Here is a 19,899-nt window from a genome sequence, read left to right on the forward strand (position 1 = left end):
CATGGAAGAAAATGAAGCAAGTATATTAAAAAAATGGGGAATAAAATCAATACAGAAAGCACACTGAAAAGCAACAAGGTACAATAATCTATTTTAGAAACCCCTTGTAGACAGCCAGTCACTCAGGGAAAGCCAGTCTGAAGGAAAAGTCTTCGCCTGCTTGCAGAAGGACAGCCAAGATGGGGTTAGTCTGGCTCCCAGTGGGAGGGAGTTCCAGGGTCTAAAGGAGCAGCCACAGAGAAGGCCCTCTCCTGTCTCCCCATCAGATGCACCTATGAAGGTGGCGGGACCCAGAAAAAGGCCTCTCCTGAGGATCTTAATCGGAGGAGAAATCACCGCTAATGCCCATGAAGAAGAAGAAGAGGCGGCGTTGCCAGTTCCTACTGTGGTTGCTGCTATTTGCATTGTTCTCCATGTGCCAGGAGTTGTCCCAACCAAGCATTGCCCGGCTTCCCCTTTACTTTCTTGTACTACTTGCAATGGGTAAAGCAAATCCCTTTTCCTCTCCCCCCAGAGGTATGCTTTTTCATGGAGTGAATTTAAATGGTATCACATCCAACGGGGGAATATGTGGCCATCCCAGCTCCTTCTCCTCCCACAGCTGCGCCAGGAGTTCAGCAAAACACTGCATTTTAAATTCTGCTTTCTTCCCACTGAAAGCATTTTGGTTACATAACCCAAACAGAGCGACAATTATATAAAACTAGAGAGCAAACGGATCAGGACGGCAACGCCAAGATTCCCAAGCCCTCTCACCGACGACTCATCTACAAAAATGATTTGCGCGTTTCAAGGGCGTGACGTCATCTGTCTCCTTTCGAATACCCTGATCCAGGCGGTTAAATTTCTAAAGTTACGCAGGAATCAGGAGACAAGAAAGCTGTGCCGGTTTATCATTCCTGGAATGATATTTTTAAACGACGGAAATTGAGATCAGGAAATTCTGCTGGATTAGACCAAAAAGTCCCCCCTTCCTGTCTCTTAAGAATTCTGCCTGGTTAAGACTGAAGTCATCAAATTTAGCATCCTGGTATCAATAGCTGTATACCAAGCACCTTTGGATTCCTTGCAAGAAAGGAACAACAACAAAACCCACCAGCCTCACTGCTGGATTCAGTATCCAATATTCAAAGCTACACTGCAACTGAATGGGAAGGCTCTATTTAAATACCATGGCTAATAGCCACAGAGAAACCCATCCGTCCTTCCTTTGTCTAATTCTTGTCCAGTTAGAGCATCGTTCTGGGGTCTGGCTTAAAATCTTCCCCTGCCCAAGCTTTTCTCCACAGAGAAAGAATGCAAATAGGGTAAATCCCAGGAATGCTAGATAGCTCAATGGCTTAGGTTTTGCATGTGGAGCCAGAGGTTGGGAGTTCAATTCCCCAGGGTGCCTCTTTGAGAGAGACTGGACATGATAATCCATAGGGTCCCTTCCAGTTCTGCCGTTCAACAGTCATTATATTATTTATTATTAAAGGTACAGAAGTACAGTTTAGAAACACCTATCAACCAACGCTTAAACTCTTGGGGGGGGGGGAACTCAGCTTATTGGAACATCCTGCCCCAGTCTCCCTCACAGAACCACCTTCACCCAGACTAGAAACAGGAGCCTGCAAGAAACATCCACTTCTGTGCTCCAACTCTGTTTATCTTGTGCAGTGTTAATTCGTGAAAACAGATATGGTGTGGACTAAAGAAAAGCAAAGTTAGACATCTGCCTTTTAACTGAGACTTGGCATCTCCCAACTTCGCTCCGGGAAGCCAGTCTCCAGAGACACCTATGGTCTGTTCTCTCCCTTGGCATCATGCACCCTCATCCTCGAATTATAAGCTCCGGGCTGTACCCACTTTTGTGTACCCACTACATGCAAGAACTTAGTGGAGTGGTCTTTGGTTGTCGTCTTTTGGACTGAATCAATGCTTCACTTCACCCATCGCCTGACATAGTCTTGACTTCTCTCCTAGGAAGGATCACAATTCCTGCTTTTTCCCTCTCCTCTTTTGGGGGTTTGTGAAGCCTCTTTGTGGCAAATATGGCACCTGCCGAAGCGGGGAACAGGAATCGCTCCCTTTCGGGCTCTCCTGCCGCTGCTCCATCAGACTCCAGCCCCTGGTCTCCTTTTTATACCTTGGACTCACCTGTTGTCAAGACTGGGCCATCAGGGAGCCCTGGCTTCACCTGAACACCTCCTAGGCTCCCAAACAACAGCTGCCCAGGCTCAGAAAATCCTGATCATACAAGGAAGATACAATCCTGATCATATATAGGCATCCTTCAGTCTCAAGAGACTATGGTAATATGCTCTGAATCGAGGAGTGTCCTCTCCAGAGCATGAAGCCCGGGTAAGGTAATATGGAGGATAGGCTGTTACCCAAGCAGCAGATCCCCCCTCTCCACATTGCTGAAATGGTCCAATGGAAAGCCAAGAGCCAATACAACTGGTTCCAGCAATGTCGCACGAGTTGGCAGAACGACACATGCTGCCTTCAGGACTCCAGCTCTGGATTTTGCCTCGAGGTTAACTCCTGAAGCCTTTTCCATGAACATACAAGTGGAAGATAAAGGGGGTCCCCATCCTGCAGCACAAGGCTGTTGTAGAGGCCCCTTCAAATCTACCATATTTTTCTGTGTATAAGACGCCCCCTTTTCTAATCCAAAATTAAGAAAAATAAGTGGGGCTTAGCAAATGTAGGGGAAAGGGATCAAAGCGCTGCAGGATCGCTTTGATCCCTGCTTCCCCCTCCACTTGTTTTTGTTCTCTCCTCAGCTTACTTCCGTGTATAAGACGACCCTCAATTTTTAGTCTGAAGATTTTAGGCAAAATAGTTTTATACATGGAAAAATACAGTATTTTTAAAAGGTAGGCCAAGTTCCTGTTCGATTCTGCCTTGCTCTTTTCCTTTCTTGTTTTCAAGAAGCCCAAATCAGGCCAGTTAATTGAGGAAACGATAGGATACACATCCTATCCCATTGCTTAGGATGAACCCTGTATGATGCATCCCAAACCAGTGGGCTAAAACCCATCCTACAGGGTGAGGACATAGCAGGTTGCTGCTTTGACCACTAGAGGACGCTACCGTAGATCGAGCCATATCTCTGTGTTTGGATTCAAGCTGCCTCACCCACTTTTTCGTGCAGCCGAAGTGGTTTAAGTCTCTGACTGTGGGGCCAAAGGTTGTGGATTTGATTCCTCACTGTGCCTCCTGTAAGTAAAACCAGCCTGGGTGGTTTTAGGCCAGCTGCACAGTCCCAGGGCTCCCCCTAGAGGAAGGGAACAGTAAACCACTTCTATATATTGCCTACCTGGAAAACCCTGGAAAGGGTCACCATCAGTCAGAATTAACTTGATGGCACTTTATTATTATTGTTGTTGTTATTATTATTAAGAGCATCCTGACTGTCGAAACAGATATTATAAACAAAGTGTTCTTAATTGGTTAAACTTGTTCGCTTATCCTAGCGCTAGGCTTCTCAGATCAGGGAGCTGTTCAATTCATTAGCTTTGAATGACCTTCTCCTGCCTGGACATGATGGAAACTATAGTCCTACACAGCTGGAAGGCACTTGTTTGCAATAGGCTGCTTTCTGGGGGGGGTTGCTATGAACAGGATAGAAAAAAAGCCAGATTAAAAGAGAAGGGTAGTACTTTTGGAAAGAAAATAAACCAAGTTGAAATGTACGGAATAAACAAGAAATCAATAGCATTTTTTTCATCCCATGTGATGTCTGCTTTCAAATTTGTGTGGACTCAAGATATTTTTGTTCAAGAACTGATTTATTTTTAAAAGAGATTAGAATGTAATGATCCTCACACTGGGAGATTGTCATAACTAATGAGAACTGTGCAACCTTGCATGTCTGTTGGGAGGATGAAATAGGAAAAATCCCCATTTATGACCTGGGAAGTAGAGGGATGATTTCAGAAACAGAGGGAAAACAAGAAAATCTATAATAGTGGAGAGCCTTGAGATTTTGATCTGAAAATGTATTAAATATAAATAAAATGTTGTATAGTAGAAAGTAAAATGGCTGATTTAACCTGAGTCATGTACTAAGTAGATTCAGGTGTGTACTAAGGTTAAAGACTTGATGTTGTATAGCTGGAAAAAGTGACGTTATGTATTTTCTGATTCATCCCTGGATGTATAAAGGACATGGTATCTGCTGTAAGTCAGATCATTTATTTCTATACTACGTATTGTATCATGTCGTGTTATGCTGCCAGCTGAATGTCTGAAATCTATGCTCTCTGTATATGTTTAAATATAATATGTTGAATTTTACTCTCTCAATCTTATAGTGTCTTTGCAATCTGATATATCCTAACTCTGCTTATATCCAAAGAGAAAAAGTTTAACCAAATTCTCAACAGATGACGAAGTTATCAATCTGAAAGAAAGTGCTACAGCCTTAAATAGCTTACTGATTGAACTAATGGATCTATATTGCCACACATAAACACCAATCTCATTCTGAGGTGATAAAGAACGGTTTGTGGGACATTTTCGAAGTCACATAATGATTAGGTCATCCAGACCGCACTGTTTACTCTTCCAGCTAAAGGCGATTTGGAAGATCATAAAATCTCTGGTATCAGGAAAAGTAAGGTTTCTTTATTTCTTCTTTTATCTCAAGGCAAACGCTTGTGAATTGGTCAGCGACCTTTACAATTATGCAGGTATCGGTTGCTGGCAACTCTCTGGTTCAGGGGTGGGGGACGTCTGTTTTGCCCACATCCACCTACTGACTTCAGAACACAGGACTTCCCAGTTTACACTGCAGCCTCTTAACAAAGATCTTGCCTTGTAAAAGTTGCTGACTCATAACTTGAGACTGAAGTGAGTCATCGCCAATTCAGCAGGAAATCAGCTCTTGCCTGTACGATGCTACAGCAGTTCCAGAACGACATCACGGGACAAATCAGAAACAGGGGAAACCTAAAATCACTGGCTAGAATCTTGTGGCCCGTTCATAGAATGGTTAATGAAGTTCTGGGATGCATCTTGGACAATTAAGATATGCGCCAGCGTGTCTCGGATTGGCCACCGTTAGCTGGGACAGGTTGCACAAACTTGGATTCAACTTTGGACATTCATACAAATTATCCCTGCAGTTGCATATTGTTCTAGAGTAGGATGGGTTTCGTGGTTCTTCCCCTCCAAACACTCCTGGGCTGCTCAGGAACCCCCATAAGACCAGACTGGAAAATTCGAACACTGAGAGAGAAAAAGTGGCGATCAAAAATAGCCACTGTGCCTTCAGAGGACGTGGGGGCAATTTTGCCTTGGTTTCAGGGGACTCCAGCCCATGCAGAGCAACCCAAAGCCCAAAAGGTTTTCAATTTTTAATAAAAATTTGTCCACTAGAGGGCCCAGGAGAGCTTTCTCAGTATTTTTTTTAATTTATATGAAAATTTGGGAGGAGGGTTTCATAGGTTCGCCAATGGGCATTTGCAACCCTGGGACCTCTGCAGGTTGCCCACCTCTGCCCTTGATCAAAGATGCTCCACAAATGACCACGCCCCCCTGCAAGTGGCCACATCAGGATCTCCATTTAAAGGAACATGCGTTTCTTTTATTTGCAAGGGGCATGGGAAAACCCAATTGTACGTATTGAACCCTATTTCTTTTATCCTTCGTTATGCATCTTACAGTTATGGTCTAGTGTCGTTTGCTATATGTGGGTGTTGCAGTCATCTGTTAAAGCTCCTCACATCAAATCTGTCACTCCCCCAGGAGAACTATCCTTTCCTATCCCATCAATGTTTTCCAAATTTATAAACTTTTCTGTAGTCACAATGGTCAGAGTCCCATGGGTGTTCACATAGGTTTTGAGTAAATGGTCATGGCTCTTTGATGAGGTACCTGCTGTCTGTCTCTCGTGTGCCTGGTCACCCAACCAATCCTACAACGTAGATGCACCTGGCACCTCGTCCATTAGCCACAATTAGCCACTGAAAGTTTCACAAACCTTACCTGACCACTACTAGGGCTTCTGGAATTAGGGTGGATTTGATTTAAATCAAACTGATTTAAAATAATTATTTAAATCACTATTAACATTTTCAAAATCTGATTTTTTAAAAAATGATTTACATTTTTTAAAATATGATTTTTAATGACATAGAATCATCATAGGGTTGGAAGGGACTTTGGAGGTCTTCCAGTACAACTCACATATAAATTTTTAAATGAGTTTTTTAGATTTAAATCGTGTTTTAAATCAATCTGATTTTTTTTTAAACCGTAGATTTTTATCCACCTTGCTTCTGGGCAACATGTCAAACTTGCAATAAAATTATCAATTGAGTTTGAAGAAGGAGATGAACATTTTACTAAAGAGGGGAGCTGACTTCTAAAGGTTATGAGATAATGTTTGGGATTCAACTTAGCTCTAATCCTTCCACTCTGGAGATATTCAACACCCAAGAAGTATATACATCAACTTGGAACTGGTAGGATGTTGTAAGCGCAGAAGGGGACTTGGGGCAAAGAAAGACCCTCTCTTCTTCACAGTATGACCCAGGGATTCATGTTGGACCACTCAAAGGAACCAGCTTCATATGCTACCACTGACAACCTGTACTTGGATTTCTTGAGAGCTTAATTTATCCCATGAGTCAGGCTGAACTCCCAGAAAGATCTGAGTAGGCTGTTGTCAAAATGTTGTTAAAAATCTGAATTTGGGAGGTGGAGTATAGCCCTTATCAGATATTAACAGAGTGACTAAGCAGGATAGGTAAGGTTTTCAAACAACAGAAATACGTCTAGGAATAACAATTGGTTTTCTTTTTTCTAAGCAGACTTGAATGGCAAGGAAATCCCAAATCACTTTTTCTTGATTTCCCCTCCCCCTGGGGGGGGGAATAATTCCCCTTGATTTCCATGTACTATCTTCTTGATGTAAGGGCTACTACCTCTGCTCTGAACTCAGGAATAATTTACAAATTATTTATGATTGCCATTCGTTCAACTCTAGCTGACCATGAGGGGAGGTTATGTCAAGACAATATAATCTCCATACTCTTGTCTTTTTTAAAAAACATTTAAAAATACTAACATTTTTGTCAGAATACAGTTAGTCAGGGGTGTATCCCACCTTTCCTCTAAATGGTTTCAGGCAGCGTGTATTCCCTTTCTCTTCTCCACTTCAAATTCACAGGAACCCTTGGAGGTTAGGCCAGAACACAACTGGACTAGAGTCATTCAGAAAATAATATGGACCTTTCCGGTCCCAACCCAACGCCCTAACCACTGCATCACACTGGGAACAGCTGTAACCACTGTCCCAATCCTCCGACATTAAAAGGTCTGCTTCTGTTTCTGGAGATCGAAGGCCACCTTCGAGAACACACAAGACACACTGTATAGAAAATCATTTACCTCTATTGTAGGATCGTATTCATCTACAAAATGATTCTGAATAAGCTGTATCGTCAAAGCGCTCTTGCCTACGCCACCAGCGCCCACAACAACAAGCTTGTACTCCGTCATTTTCTGTAGGCCTGTTGAAGATCAAGCAGAAATAGATCAACTTTATGAAAACACGACACTCCCAGAACTTGCAGCAGTAAGAGACCGCTCATCTTTCAATCTCTTCTTTGCCTCTTCCTAGACTCCAAGTTAAGAATGCTATTAAATAAGCCAAGTTTGTATTATCTTGACTGTTTACAGCATTATCCATGTCATTAAGTTACATAGGTAGATAACAAAATTCGAGCTCATATGATTACTAACAGCTGACGTCCAAATTTAATTTTACAAATTGATAATTTCCTCTGGTTCAAGGGACCCCTTAACCCCTGCAAGTTTTCACTTTCACATCTTAAACAATGATACGACTGTAAAACAAAGGGTTGGACGCGGCACATATTTTGGCAGTTCAAAATATCAACAGTTGAGCCTAAATCATAGTGCAAGTTCCAACCAAAGTAGAATCCAATTTGAATCACGGGGATTTACACAAGCATTAGCTAAGCAATGAGGAACCAACTTAATGAGTCTACTCTAGTCAGGACTTCTAACTGGATTTAGGACAGGATGTTGGCTTTAGGCCAATTCTTAGCTCAGTCTCAAGGAATCCGGGAAGAACGGTGGAAAATTCAAAGGTTTCTCCATGGTCAGATTCAACATGGCCAAAATAAACGATGACTCCTAGGCTAAGATTCTGGCCACCAGCTATTATTCTGATGATACCATTGGCAGGTATTATGGTAGGTGCTACAAACACTTAAGATTTGATCATCTTATTAAATTAATGGCATCTTTCCCTAACTATATTACCCAACACCAACCAGAAGTGAAAACTGCACCCATCATGGCCTTAAAGAACTCTATCAACATGAAAAATATGTTTTTGAATCTTATGGACTTCCTACCCCCACTGCATCCACCAAGGCAGACTCATTTATCAGCGTACTAGAAAGCAATGAGAGAGAGTTGTTCATTTGCTTACTAGATCTATGTCATACTTTTCACCCAAAGAGGTATGTTGGAATATTCAGTGGTAGAACTAAACCAGACCACAACCACAGTTAAACACTATTTAAAAAAAAAAAAGAACAACCACACAACTAAAACAAAAATCAACAGTTCTTCCTGTGGATCAACCAAAATACCATAAGAGTAATCAAACTTTCATGTACTCTAGAAACTTCCATGCAGCTAGATTACATTAAAATTAAAATAAACTAATGAAAATTAGGACCCATAGAAGCAATAGACAAATATTTCTCTCATTTCACAGAGCAGCTATCTTCTTAATTAGCAATAACAGAAGTACAAACTACATACAAGTTAATAACACCCCCTAACATGCTGGCATTTGCTCCTTCTCTCTCCTTAACTCCAACCCCTCCTCCTTTTTCTCCCTAGTCCCTTCTCTTCCTCAACTTCAATCCTCAATCAGACTTTCTCCGTGATTATTCTCATCTTTTTCCCTCCCACTATCAAAGAGCAGCACTCATTGTCTCTGACCTATCGGACAGTTTGGGGCAGTGGTTCCCCAACCTTGGGTCTCCAGATATTCTTGGGCTTCAACTGCCAGAAATCCTGGCCAGCAAAGGTGGTGGTGAAGGCTCCTGGGACTTGTAGTCCAAGAACATCTGGAGGCCCAAAGTTATGGACCACTAGTTTGGGAGACCCTGTGCAGAAAAGCACCACGAGGCAAGCCACCAGGCCTGCTGCTGCTCTTCCTGAATTGAGAAGGTCCAGCACCTAAAATCTGCAAATGGTACTGCCAGCTATCAAAATATCGCAACTAACTAAAATTCATCAGTTTCTCTTAATAACAAACAGACGAAAAACCTAAGAGGGGCATAGTTTCAACACTCCCTTGGTATTTAATGCTACATTTCAGATTTCACAGTCTTGCAAATATGTATGGCAGTGCATTCGAAACAATAACTGTGTGCTGTCACATCAATTCTGATTTATTTCAATCCCTTTCAGGGTCTTCTAGGTAGGGTACTCAACTATCATTGCCAACTTCTGGGATGTCCTGGGACTGTGCATCTTGCCCAAGGCAACTCAAGCTAGTTCTACACATAGGAGACACAGTGGGGAATTGAACTCCCAACCTCTGGCCTTTCTCACTGAGCTATCCAGCCAACCAGGTGTCTCTAGTCACACAGATTACACACCTTCCCTTTTGTTCTTATAGAACAGCAGTCTGGTCCCCCAGATGTTCTTGAACTACTGCTCCCAGAAATCCTGGCCAGCATAGCTAGTGGTGAAGGCTTCCGGGAGTTTTAGTCCAAGAACATCTGGAGACCCGAGGTTGTTAGAGAAGACAGAGAGGCACAAACAGGACGGTTCCTATCCCTTGAAATTAATTTTTATCACAACCACTTGAAAACTATGTTAAATTTGCAGTTAGCCTGATAGAACCTCATGTGTATGTGGATTCTTTGAGGGATTGCATTTGAGACTTCAGATAACTATACTTTGTCCTTACTAGTGGTTATCATGATCCCTACTCTTATGAAAGTCCATTTTTATCTAGGCTGGTAATCTCTGAACCAACTAGAGCAAGACAGAGACTTTTCTTGGACTTTGAACTGAACACTTGTGGCTGTAAAGTAGTTTCCACTGACATTAATAGAACATAAATGGCAAGTAACATATATTTATACTGTACATGAAACTATAACATACATTTATACAGAAACTATTCTAGCAGAGAGGGTTCTGTTGTCCATCGGAACCACAAATCTGCAGCAAGGAAGGTTTTTAATCTACCTCTCATAGAACCACACGGGATAGATAGGTTAAGATAGAGATCCGATCATGACTTGCCATTAAGCAAGCCTGGATAAACTAGACTTTGAATAAATCAGATTTCTTACTTTCAAACCTGAACATACCAATTAGATTTCTTTTCTTTTTTTTTCTGTCTTCAGGGAACACCCTTCCACACTAATTTGCCTGCCAAAGGATTCTCAACACCTGACAAGGAACACCTGCCCATGAACAGTGTTTTGGAACATGCTCCACAGCCCTCACCTGGCTCACCTGGGCACCTGCAAAACCTGTTGGGTAGGTTCCCTTTGACCTATATATATTTAAACACACACACACACACAGAGTCTAGAACACCCCACTGCATATCTTTGTTGGACTTGCATTTCACTTTTCTACCAAAACTGGGACATAAGGCAGCTAATAAGATTCAAAACAGGGACAGATAAAAATGCAACCTGTTGGCCAAAATCCAGCTGAACGATTATACCCTGAGCATGAATTTCAGCTGCAGATTGTCCTTAAGGTAAGATGTCATCAAAGGCATGCATCACTTGTGCATCACAACTGCTGCGTGGATGGCAAAACACCGACACTAAATTTCTTCACTTTCCAGAACCTCACAGTTGAGATTCACCACTGACGGCGTTACGCCGGCAGGCATGACTTTAGAATTCTGGCCATCGAAGAGTAAACACAAAACAAACCGGGATGAAACTCAACATCATGGTGGTATCCGTGGTGCCACCACCAAAAAGACCCTCTCCATCTCTTGTGGCCTTCTTAGTAGTTCTGTGGGGGACAGGATTGAGAAAAGGACCTCTCCCAAAGATCACTGAGGCTGGCTAACAGAATGAAGCCACTCAGGCAGGTTTCATACCTCACAGAGGTCTAGCAGCCTTAACCTATGGACCAAGAAAGAAGAGGAAGACAAGGGACAGAAAGAGAATTTTTTGCCAAGATTGTACTTTTTTTTCTAGACAAGCCCACTGCTTGTAGGAAAAAAGGGAAGAATATTTCTCAGCACCTTCTATACTACTGAGATTGCAAAAAGTTTGGCCTTGATGACAGAATTTACGTTACACAATCCACTCAGAGACAAAACGGGAAATGGAAAACATCGATTAAGCTCCTGATAATTCCACTAGTAGCAAGGTAAGTATTTCTACTCCAATGTATTTTCGAAGGGTTTCTACTCCACTTGAAGAGTCTGGGTTCTTATTACCCTGTTTTGAACAGTTTGGATTTTAAAAAGAAAAAACACAGAGACATAACAAAGACAGTTAACTCCAAGAACATTCCAGCCAACATGGGCAATGTAGTCAAAATGTCCAGCCTGTGGTTTAAAACTGACTGAGATAAGTTATCAAGACTGGTGTCACCTCACTTTTTCTGGTTATGCCTGTACGTACTTTATTCGGAATATTTCTATCCCACTCTGTCTCGTAAGAATGTTATATATATATATAACAAAGATTACAGCAGAATCACTGAGCATGGGGAAATGTCATATCCAGGGTGGATAAAAATCTGTGATTTTTTTAAAAAACCAAATTGATTTGAACCACAGTTTAAATGGGGGGAAATTATTTTAATTGTCCAAAACGCGCATGCGCGCGCACGCACACGCACACGCGCGCGCGCGCGCACACACACACACACACACACACACACACACACACACACACACGCACGTACACACTTTTAAAAAATTTAAATTGTGATTTAAATCAAATCTACCCTGGCACGTCCCCACTTGGGTAGCATCTTTTGCCTCAGCATAATTTAATGCTGGTCTTTTGTTCTCCAAAGCTTGGAAGTTAACATTTACCTAGCTACCTATAACGAGATACTTGTTTCAGCTAATGAGTGCACAACATTTACACTTCAAAAAATAAGGGCAGAAGTAAGATATTTTATTGGTTTCTCTTGCTACCATGTTTCCCCGAAAAGAAGACAGGGTCTTTATATTAATTTTTGCTCCAAAAATGCATTAGGGCTTATTTTCAGGGGAGGTTTTATTTTACAGTCATGTCATCTTCTTCTGGTTGCTGCACTAATGGTGGAGGGCGGGGTTTCACTTAAATAGGTCTTATTTTGGGGGGTAGGGCTTATATGACGAGCATCCTGAATAATCATACTAGGCCTTATTTTCAGTTAAGGTCTTATTTTCAGGGAAACAGGGGACATACCAAAGCTGAACCCAATGTGTTCTTTTTCAGATGTTACAGATGTAATTTACTTTTGATGCCTTCTAATCATCATCATCATCATCATCATCATCATCTTAGAACTGTAAGGGATCCTATAGATCATTAAGCCCAGTCCCGGTCAAGGAGGCAGAGTGGGGAATCGAACCCCTAACCTCTGGTTCTACAGTCAGCGGCCTAAACCACTGAGCTATCCAGCAATTCATGATGACTCTCCATGGCCAAGCAGGAATCTGAACCCACATCTTTGGGCTTCTAATCTACCACTCTATCCACTACACCATATTGACTTTCCATGATCTCTAGTAACTCCCAAATGTTCGTTTCAAGAGCGGTTTTAGAAGCATTTTGACAGAAATTTAGAAACTTTTTTTAAAAGAAGTCCTATGGTATCTATCCTTTGTATTCTCTTTGCAAAATATATATTTTGGGTTGGGGTTGGTTGTGTTTTGTTGTGTGTGTATGTATGGTTTTTTTTGGGGGGGTGGTTGTTAAATTTTTCTCCTCAGAAAAAAACCATCATGGGAACAGAAAATTTCCAAAAAAACTTTCAACAAAGTTTAAACCTCCAATAAAGCTTCGCTGAAGCTTATGAATATATTGGTAGCACTGTATTATCTATCTAGTCTAGACAGCCCCGTCCTTTTCCCCTGATAAATCTCAAAGCAGATTCTCCGATGATTTCCCCCCACAAGTACGGCATAGGTAGCTTTGGCAAAGATGGTGCCTCATGCGGATCTAGCTCACATCCAAGGACCATCACAACGACATTTTATTCCATGCCCTCAAGCCGCTTATGATTTACGGTGACCCTAATCGATTTTCTGAAGTATAGGTGATGTTCAAAGAGTGGTTTCAGCCATACCACCCCTACAGCGACTGTCGACAGCCAAGTAGAAATTCACACCCAAATTTCCTTAAGTCCAGGTTTGAACCCTCCTATCCCCTACACCGGACTGGCTCCCCATAATCACAATACCTGATGTGCAAGCAAGTGTGTAAAAACACGCCTTCCTCAACAATAAAGAATGTAGACACCAAAAGCAGATACTGTAATAACCTTCCGTTCTCCAGATATTCTGGCATACAATCCCCATTCAGGTCCAGCCAGCATTGCCAACAGGGTGGATTTGATGTAAATCAAACGGATTTAAAAAATAATTAAATCACGGGTTTCTGGGGAAAAAAATTATAAATCAGTTTAAAATTTACACCGTGATTTAAATCAATTTGATTTTTATCCACCCTGATGGCCAACCCTCAGGCATGACAGTCGCTGTAACCTAAAACCCATGGAGGTGACGTTTACTCTTCACATTCTTACTGAGGAGCACACAGGCCTTAATAAGATTCAGGAAAAATGATAAGGAATATTGTATATTGCAGACTGCAGGCAAGGAAGAACCATCCTTGTAACAAGCTGAGGGACAAAAGGATCCTGAGAAATTATAGGGGCAAGGAAAGGGTAGTTACCAGTACACAGTGCTCCTGCATCTCAGAAAAGCAGACCGCAATGTTTAACGAAGTATTTTCTGCTAATTGCCACCACCACCATTTATTTAAACACACTTCACTGACAGGTTCCTCCTACAGATTCAGACCCTTGCAATGCGGTGTTACTCCTGTTTACAAGTGCGACAGCAGCCCAAATTAGGATTTTTTTAAAAAAATATTGTGCAAAAATATGCAGTGTTACAAAGAACTATTGCAATCAATTGGGTTACACAAGTTAGGGTAATACTCAATTCTTAAAAACTACAACTAGAGAAAACGGTCTTCTTTTCCCCTTTCTAACCGATTGAGCAAAGTTTATGCATCCTGCTGGCTAGAAGCAAGAAGGAAGCCACCCCTTAGATCCCAAATTTTGAAAGAAAAAGGGACAGAAAGCAAATAAACAAACAAACACATAAATTAAGTCTGTGGTGATATGTTTCACACTGAAATCAGTTAAAAAACAAACACAAAACTTTAGCTATACACTGCAATCATAAACCTGGATTATCTGTTTCTCTGTATTTGCTTCCTTTTGATCCCGCATTTCCGTAAGGAAATTTCCAAATCGGTTTCTACTGATACAGCGCTATGAAGATGCACAATGGCTTTTAAAAAGCATAAGAGGCCAGATCTCTGTCCCAGGGAACATCCCGATGCAAAGTTACCACAGGGTAGAGAAAGTGGGAAGGAGGAAGAAATGACAGCAGCTGTTTACAGCTAAAAAAAGGTGTGTTCCCTTCCTGAGTCTTAGCCCACTATTCTAACCACTACACCACACCGCCTGTGTATTGCCGCAGCACTGCAAGCTTAAGGCAAGCCCCTATGATAGATCTCTGTAGGCAGGAAATACAGTGGTGACTCGCTAGACGATGATAATCCGTTCCACTGAAATCGCTGTTTAGCGAAATCATTGTCTAGCGAAAAGCATTTCCCCATTGGAATGCATTGAAACCTGTTTAATGCATTCCAATGGGGAAGAATCGTCGTTGTCTAGCGAAGATCGGCCATAGGAAAGCCGCTTTGCGAACCACCAATCAGCTGTTTAAATCGCTGTCTTGCGAAGCTTAGGTCTCGAAAACACCCGTTTTGCAAGCGCGAAGGAAGCTGTCAAAATCGTCATCTAGCGAAAATCGGTTTGCGAAGCAGGGACCAAACATTGTCCAGCAAAATTCCCCCATAGGAATCACTGTTCTGCGAATCACTACAGCGATCGCAAAAAGTCAATGTCTAGCGAAAAAACTGTCGTGCAGGGTAATTGTCTAGTGAGGCACCACTGTAATCTGTTTCCAGTTCAACAATCACTAGTAATCGACACTGTTGCTTTTATGCAAAGAACGTTCATGCCATTTAATCCACTTAACACTCTTCTTGATTTGTGGGCCCACGTGCAGGGTTGCTCAAAACCTATTACAGGGTGCAACACCCCAGATCTTTGCTCTTCTGAAATCCATTTCATTGAAAGGCATCCAGGAAAGAGGAAGACCAGACGTGAGATGGATGGACTCCACAAAAGAAGCCACAGCTTTGTTTGCAAGAGCAGAGCAGGGCTGTAAAGGATGGGACGTTTTTGGAAGTCGCCGATTGACACGAGTAATCATAAATTGGACACACTTTGAAAACACAAAACGACAAGCACCTATTTGGGCTGCTATTAGCCTGTTGTACCATCTCTGATACCATTCTTTAGCCTCTAAAACCTTTGGCTTGGGCACCAGGACTGATTGCCATATCCCTTTGATTGCTGAGAATTATATTTATCTTGCTAACAAAGTTGTTTGATACGGACAGCTAAGCCAATAAATGGCCACTTTTTGCTGGAATACGTATTCACGAGTAAACATGGTCTAGAGGGGCGGGGTATAAATTTAATAAATAAATAAATAAATAAATAAATAAATAAATTCACAGACCCACAGCTGCCTTCTTGAGATACACACAATGCAAGGGGGGGGGGGGATTTTCTTTAAACTCAAGACTGAGCTGCAGCACTATATGGATTCTTCACGCTAGCGATTGACTTCTGTCTCAGATTTTTGAGAGAGAAAAAGGAAGTAGACAATAGAAACCAGCATTAGTAGGAGTACCGCTTCCCTCCCTTGCCCAGTCTCGCTAACCTTCCACTCTCTGTTCTTCCCGTTTAGACTGCAAGCACTTTGGGGCAGGGACCTAACGCATGTTTTACAATGAATAAATGCACATGCAGCGATGCCGTGTAAACTGCATGCATCAACACATATTCATGAAGACATATTTCTATGTAAAATGGCCACATATAAACACAAACACACAGTGGGGGGGGACTTCTTTTTCCCCCCAATTGTATAAGAGGAAAGGTCTTTATCGCAAACAACATTTGTGAGTCTCGCTGGAAAAGGCGAAGGGCAGGACTTCCAGGAAATGGGATGTGAAATCACAGTGTCTCTCTCTCTCTGATGGCTCAAAGGAAGTGGGGGTTCATCCAGGGCACATAGATATAAAATGTCCCCTCCCCTTCCTTCCATCTTTTAAAGAGCAGAGAAGGCAAGCCATCCAAGAGATAAAGTAGCCCAGCAAAGCCTGAAAGGAACCAGCAGAAGCCAGGAGGGAAAAAAAAACTGGGGCAGACACCTCAATAAAGGAAAACTCAGCCGGCAGGAGGAGGAAAAAGGGTTGCACCGGGACTCTTCCCAGCCTCCCTTTCATTTAAAAAAAAACCTCTGGTTTTGATAAAAACCGCTAAAGCGGAAATGGGGAGGGTGACAGACGCCCCCCCCCGGGAAAGAAGCACTTCTGCCTCGCGTCCTCCCACCTAGTTTCGGGAAACTCGTTACTTTCTCGTTCCTTCCTTCCTAAAAGGAACGCAGGCGCAACCCCAGAAGAGGGAGGGGAAAGAAGCCAAGTGGCAGAGACACACATAGAGAGAGGTCGAAGCGAAGGAAAGAAAGGAAAAAGAAAGAAAGGAAAAGCGTGTTGGGGGGGGGAAATTCCTAAGTCCCGGGGCAGAGTTGCCCAACTCTACATCCCAGGGCATCAGCGAGGGTGTCCCGCTACCTCCCCCCCCTTCTTGCCCTCCGGAGACCATCCACCCACCTACCTACTTACCTGCCTACCAGCCGTCCGTCCGTCCGTCCGCCCGCCCGCCCGCCGGCTTCCCGCCCCTCCCGGCTCGGGCTCTCCCTCCGCTCGCCTCGCCCGCGCGAAATGGCCGGAGCCGGGGCAAGCCCTGAGGAGCGCCGAGCTCAAAGGGAGGAGGCTCCTTTAAATAGCCATCGATGATCTCGGAGACCCGATTGGCCGCCCTGGATTTTGGAGTCGGGCGGGGAAGAAGAGGAGGGAGGGGGAAACTCAGGAGGAGGAGGAGGAGTGGGCGTGGCCAGGCGGGGAAATGGGGCGTGGCCAGGGCGGGGGATGTTTGGTGCAAGATTCATTCATGCCTCTTAAGGAGCAGGCGCCGGGCGCTACCTAGGCGAAGCAGTCCGGTTACATAAACTGCGCCCGAGGATGATGATGATGAGGATGATGATGATTGTAATTATGCAATCCATTATTATTATGATTGGAATTATAATTAGGGTTGGCATTATGTTATAATTACCATGACACTGATGCTTTCTCTCTTGGCTCCACCGAAAGGCGGATCTGGTGGTTGCTTTTTTTTTTTACTCGCTTACTTGGGAGTAAAAAAAAAAACTCCTTGGCATTTGCTTTGGAGGAAAGGAAAGCGCGCCTTTGGAGGAAGAGGAGAAGCCGCGTCAAGGCTGCAGGGGCGCCCCCCACGCACCCACCCAGGTTGTTGAGATTCGCACCCCCCACCCCACCCCACGAGTCTTTCAGCCCGGGAAAAAAGGGGGGGCGAAAAGACGGGGCTGACTCCCAAGTAAACAGGCACCAGGGGATCGGGTTGTCTAGCCAGCAAGCGCTGGGCAAGCAATGCAGCTGCAACACCGAGCAGGATGGGGTCGGGTTTAAAGGGCGCTTTGGAATATTTTTGAGTTGGGGGGGCTTTAAAAACTAATTTTTTAAAAAAGGAATCTAGAGTTATTGAGAGAGGCGATGGCATCAGGGGTTAGATATGACAGCCCTGACGTCGGAGCGGATCTGGGTTAATGAATCAAGCCGGCAGGTAACACGCGGGGGCAGATCATGATGGGGGTGGGTGATGTTAAATGCAATTTTTTTTTGGCATGGAAGTGTGTTGTTGTGGAAAAGGAGGGTCGGATCCCATAATATGGACTGGAGAATTCCCATCCCAATGCCCTGGAAGTTAAGGTGATGCTACAAGGCATGCAGAAGACATAAGGGCAGTTTTTAAAAAAGGAAATAAGGGGGGAGGGGGGTTTGCTAAATCTAAATTACCCTTGCAAGATCATATGGGTCACTCTGTGACAAGCATTTTGGATGCTGCACAGAAAATACCAATAATATCCTGTGGTTCGTTTACAAAATCACTACGAGACAATACTTACTCTTGCAGCACATACACTCAGGAAAAAGGTTTACCAAAAACGACAGCAAGAAATTGTCTATTGGAAATCAGTTACATAAAAAGAGAACAATGAGACCTTTTTTAAAAAAAACCAGGTTAATAAATTCAGAATTGCTCCCGGCAGCAGCCTGTTTTCTCACAGTCAGTCAGTAATAGTAATAGAGGATCTGGGCCTCGAGAGAAACATTTGGGGGCCCAGGAGGAGAGGAAGCTCGGACTATACCTGATTAGCCCACTCCCCTACCTTTGCAGGATGTATATCATCCCTTGGCGCTCAGACACACGCACACACACCCTCGGGCTCTCTTACCCCTCTCTCGGTCTCCAGCCCTTGCCGCTTTCGCTGTTTCCAGGACGTACATGCAACGCTCCTGCTCTGCTCTCCAGCAGGTTCCAAAATAACAGACAAGCAAGCTGTCATTGGCTGGGGAGGAGAGAGGGAGGTGGGATACACAGGCTGTATCTGTGTTCCTCCCCTTCTGGGATGCACACCTTAACATGGTGATGGGGTTTTGAGTGTGTCGGAGAAGGCGAGAGAGCCGTGCTCTCAAGAGGCTAGACTCCCATTACGAGCCCGGACTCTCCTACCGGGGTCATGCTAGCTGAGGCACCAGACTAAGAGCTTGTCCACAGTGGCATATAGTTATGATAAATGGTTCCCTGACAGCGCCGTTTGGCGTGGGGAGAAAACTCTCATCCACTTGTGTTTCTGTTTAAAACAGAGGTTCCCAACCCCCGGTCCGTGGCCCGGTGCCGGTTCGTGGCCTGAGCCGGACTGGACCACAGAGACCGACCTCCCCCCCCACGCACTCGCCCCCGCACAGCCCATTTGTGGCTGTGCGCACGTTCCAGCACACCTGTGTGAGTGCCATGCCGCCATTTGCACATGCGCATAAGCACGCCCAGACAACTACCACCGTTTGCGCATGCATGCGAGAGCGGGGGGTGCCCCGTCTTCCCCAGCCGGTCCGTGGACTGAAAAAGGTTGGGGACCGCTGATTTAAAACTATCCCTCCTTCCCCTTTAAGAGCTGCCCCACATCTTTCTAGCACAGGGCTAGGGCATACATTCTTTTCAGAATGATTCTGGAGGGCAGCTATGGGCCACAGTGGTAGCTGAAGGTGATGCTGGTGGAGGATCTTTCACAGGCAGCGGCAGCAACATGTGAGCTAATTTGTTTGTACACTGCACAGAAGGTGGCAACATTAACACTCTGCTGTACCTTTCTTACCTTGAAAATCTTGTGACGAGACAGTCCAAAATGAAACACAAGATAGTGCTGGAAGATGAGACTCCCAGGTCAGAAAGCACTCAATTAGGTACTGGGGAACAGCAAAGGACAAATATGAATAGCAGGGTTATTAATGATGCAAATATATTAAAGCCTAAATGACATCTAGTGGCTGACATGCACCAAAAGCAAAGCATGCTGCTTATATACCGCCCCATAGTGCTTCGAGCACTCTCTGGGCATTTTACAAGTTAATTGTG

General features: G+C 43.8%; 1 protein-coding gene across 4 annotated transcripts in view; it reads right to left on the reverse strand.

Annotated features, from left to right (window-relative positions):
• KRAS (KRAS proto-oncogene, GTPase) overlaps nt 1-18,943 on the reverse strand; it is a 47,672-nt gene extending 28,729 nt beyond the window's left edge. For 3 of the 4 annotated variants that reach the window (XM_020801027.3, XM_020801028.3, XM_020801026.3), the window contains exons 1-2: nt 18,719-18,943; nt 7,384-7,505 (exon numbers count right to left, since the gene is read on the reverse strand). In XM_020801027.3, the coding sequence (XP_020656686.2) occupies nt 7,384-7,505; nt 18,719-18,908 (312 nt within the window). In that variant the 5' untranslated portion in view covers nt 18,909-18,943. Of the gene's footprint in view, nt 1-7,383; nt 7,506-17,024; nt 17,164-18,718 lie in introns of those variants that run through there. The other variant, XM_072999683.2, reaches the window with a different exon arrangement.
• Between the last annotated feature and the right edge of the window lie 956 nt (nt 18,944-19,899).

Source organism: Pogona vitticeps, chromosome 5 (genome assembly GCF_051106095.1).
Source record: "Pogona vitticeps strain Pit_001003342236 chromosome 5, PviZW2.1, whole genome shotgun sequence".
Lineage (NCBI taxonomy): Eukaryota > Metazoa > Chordata > Lepidosauria > Squamata > Agamidae > Pogona > Pogona vitticeps.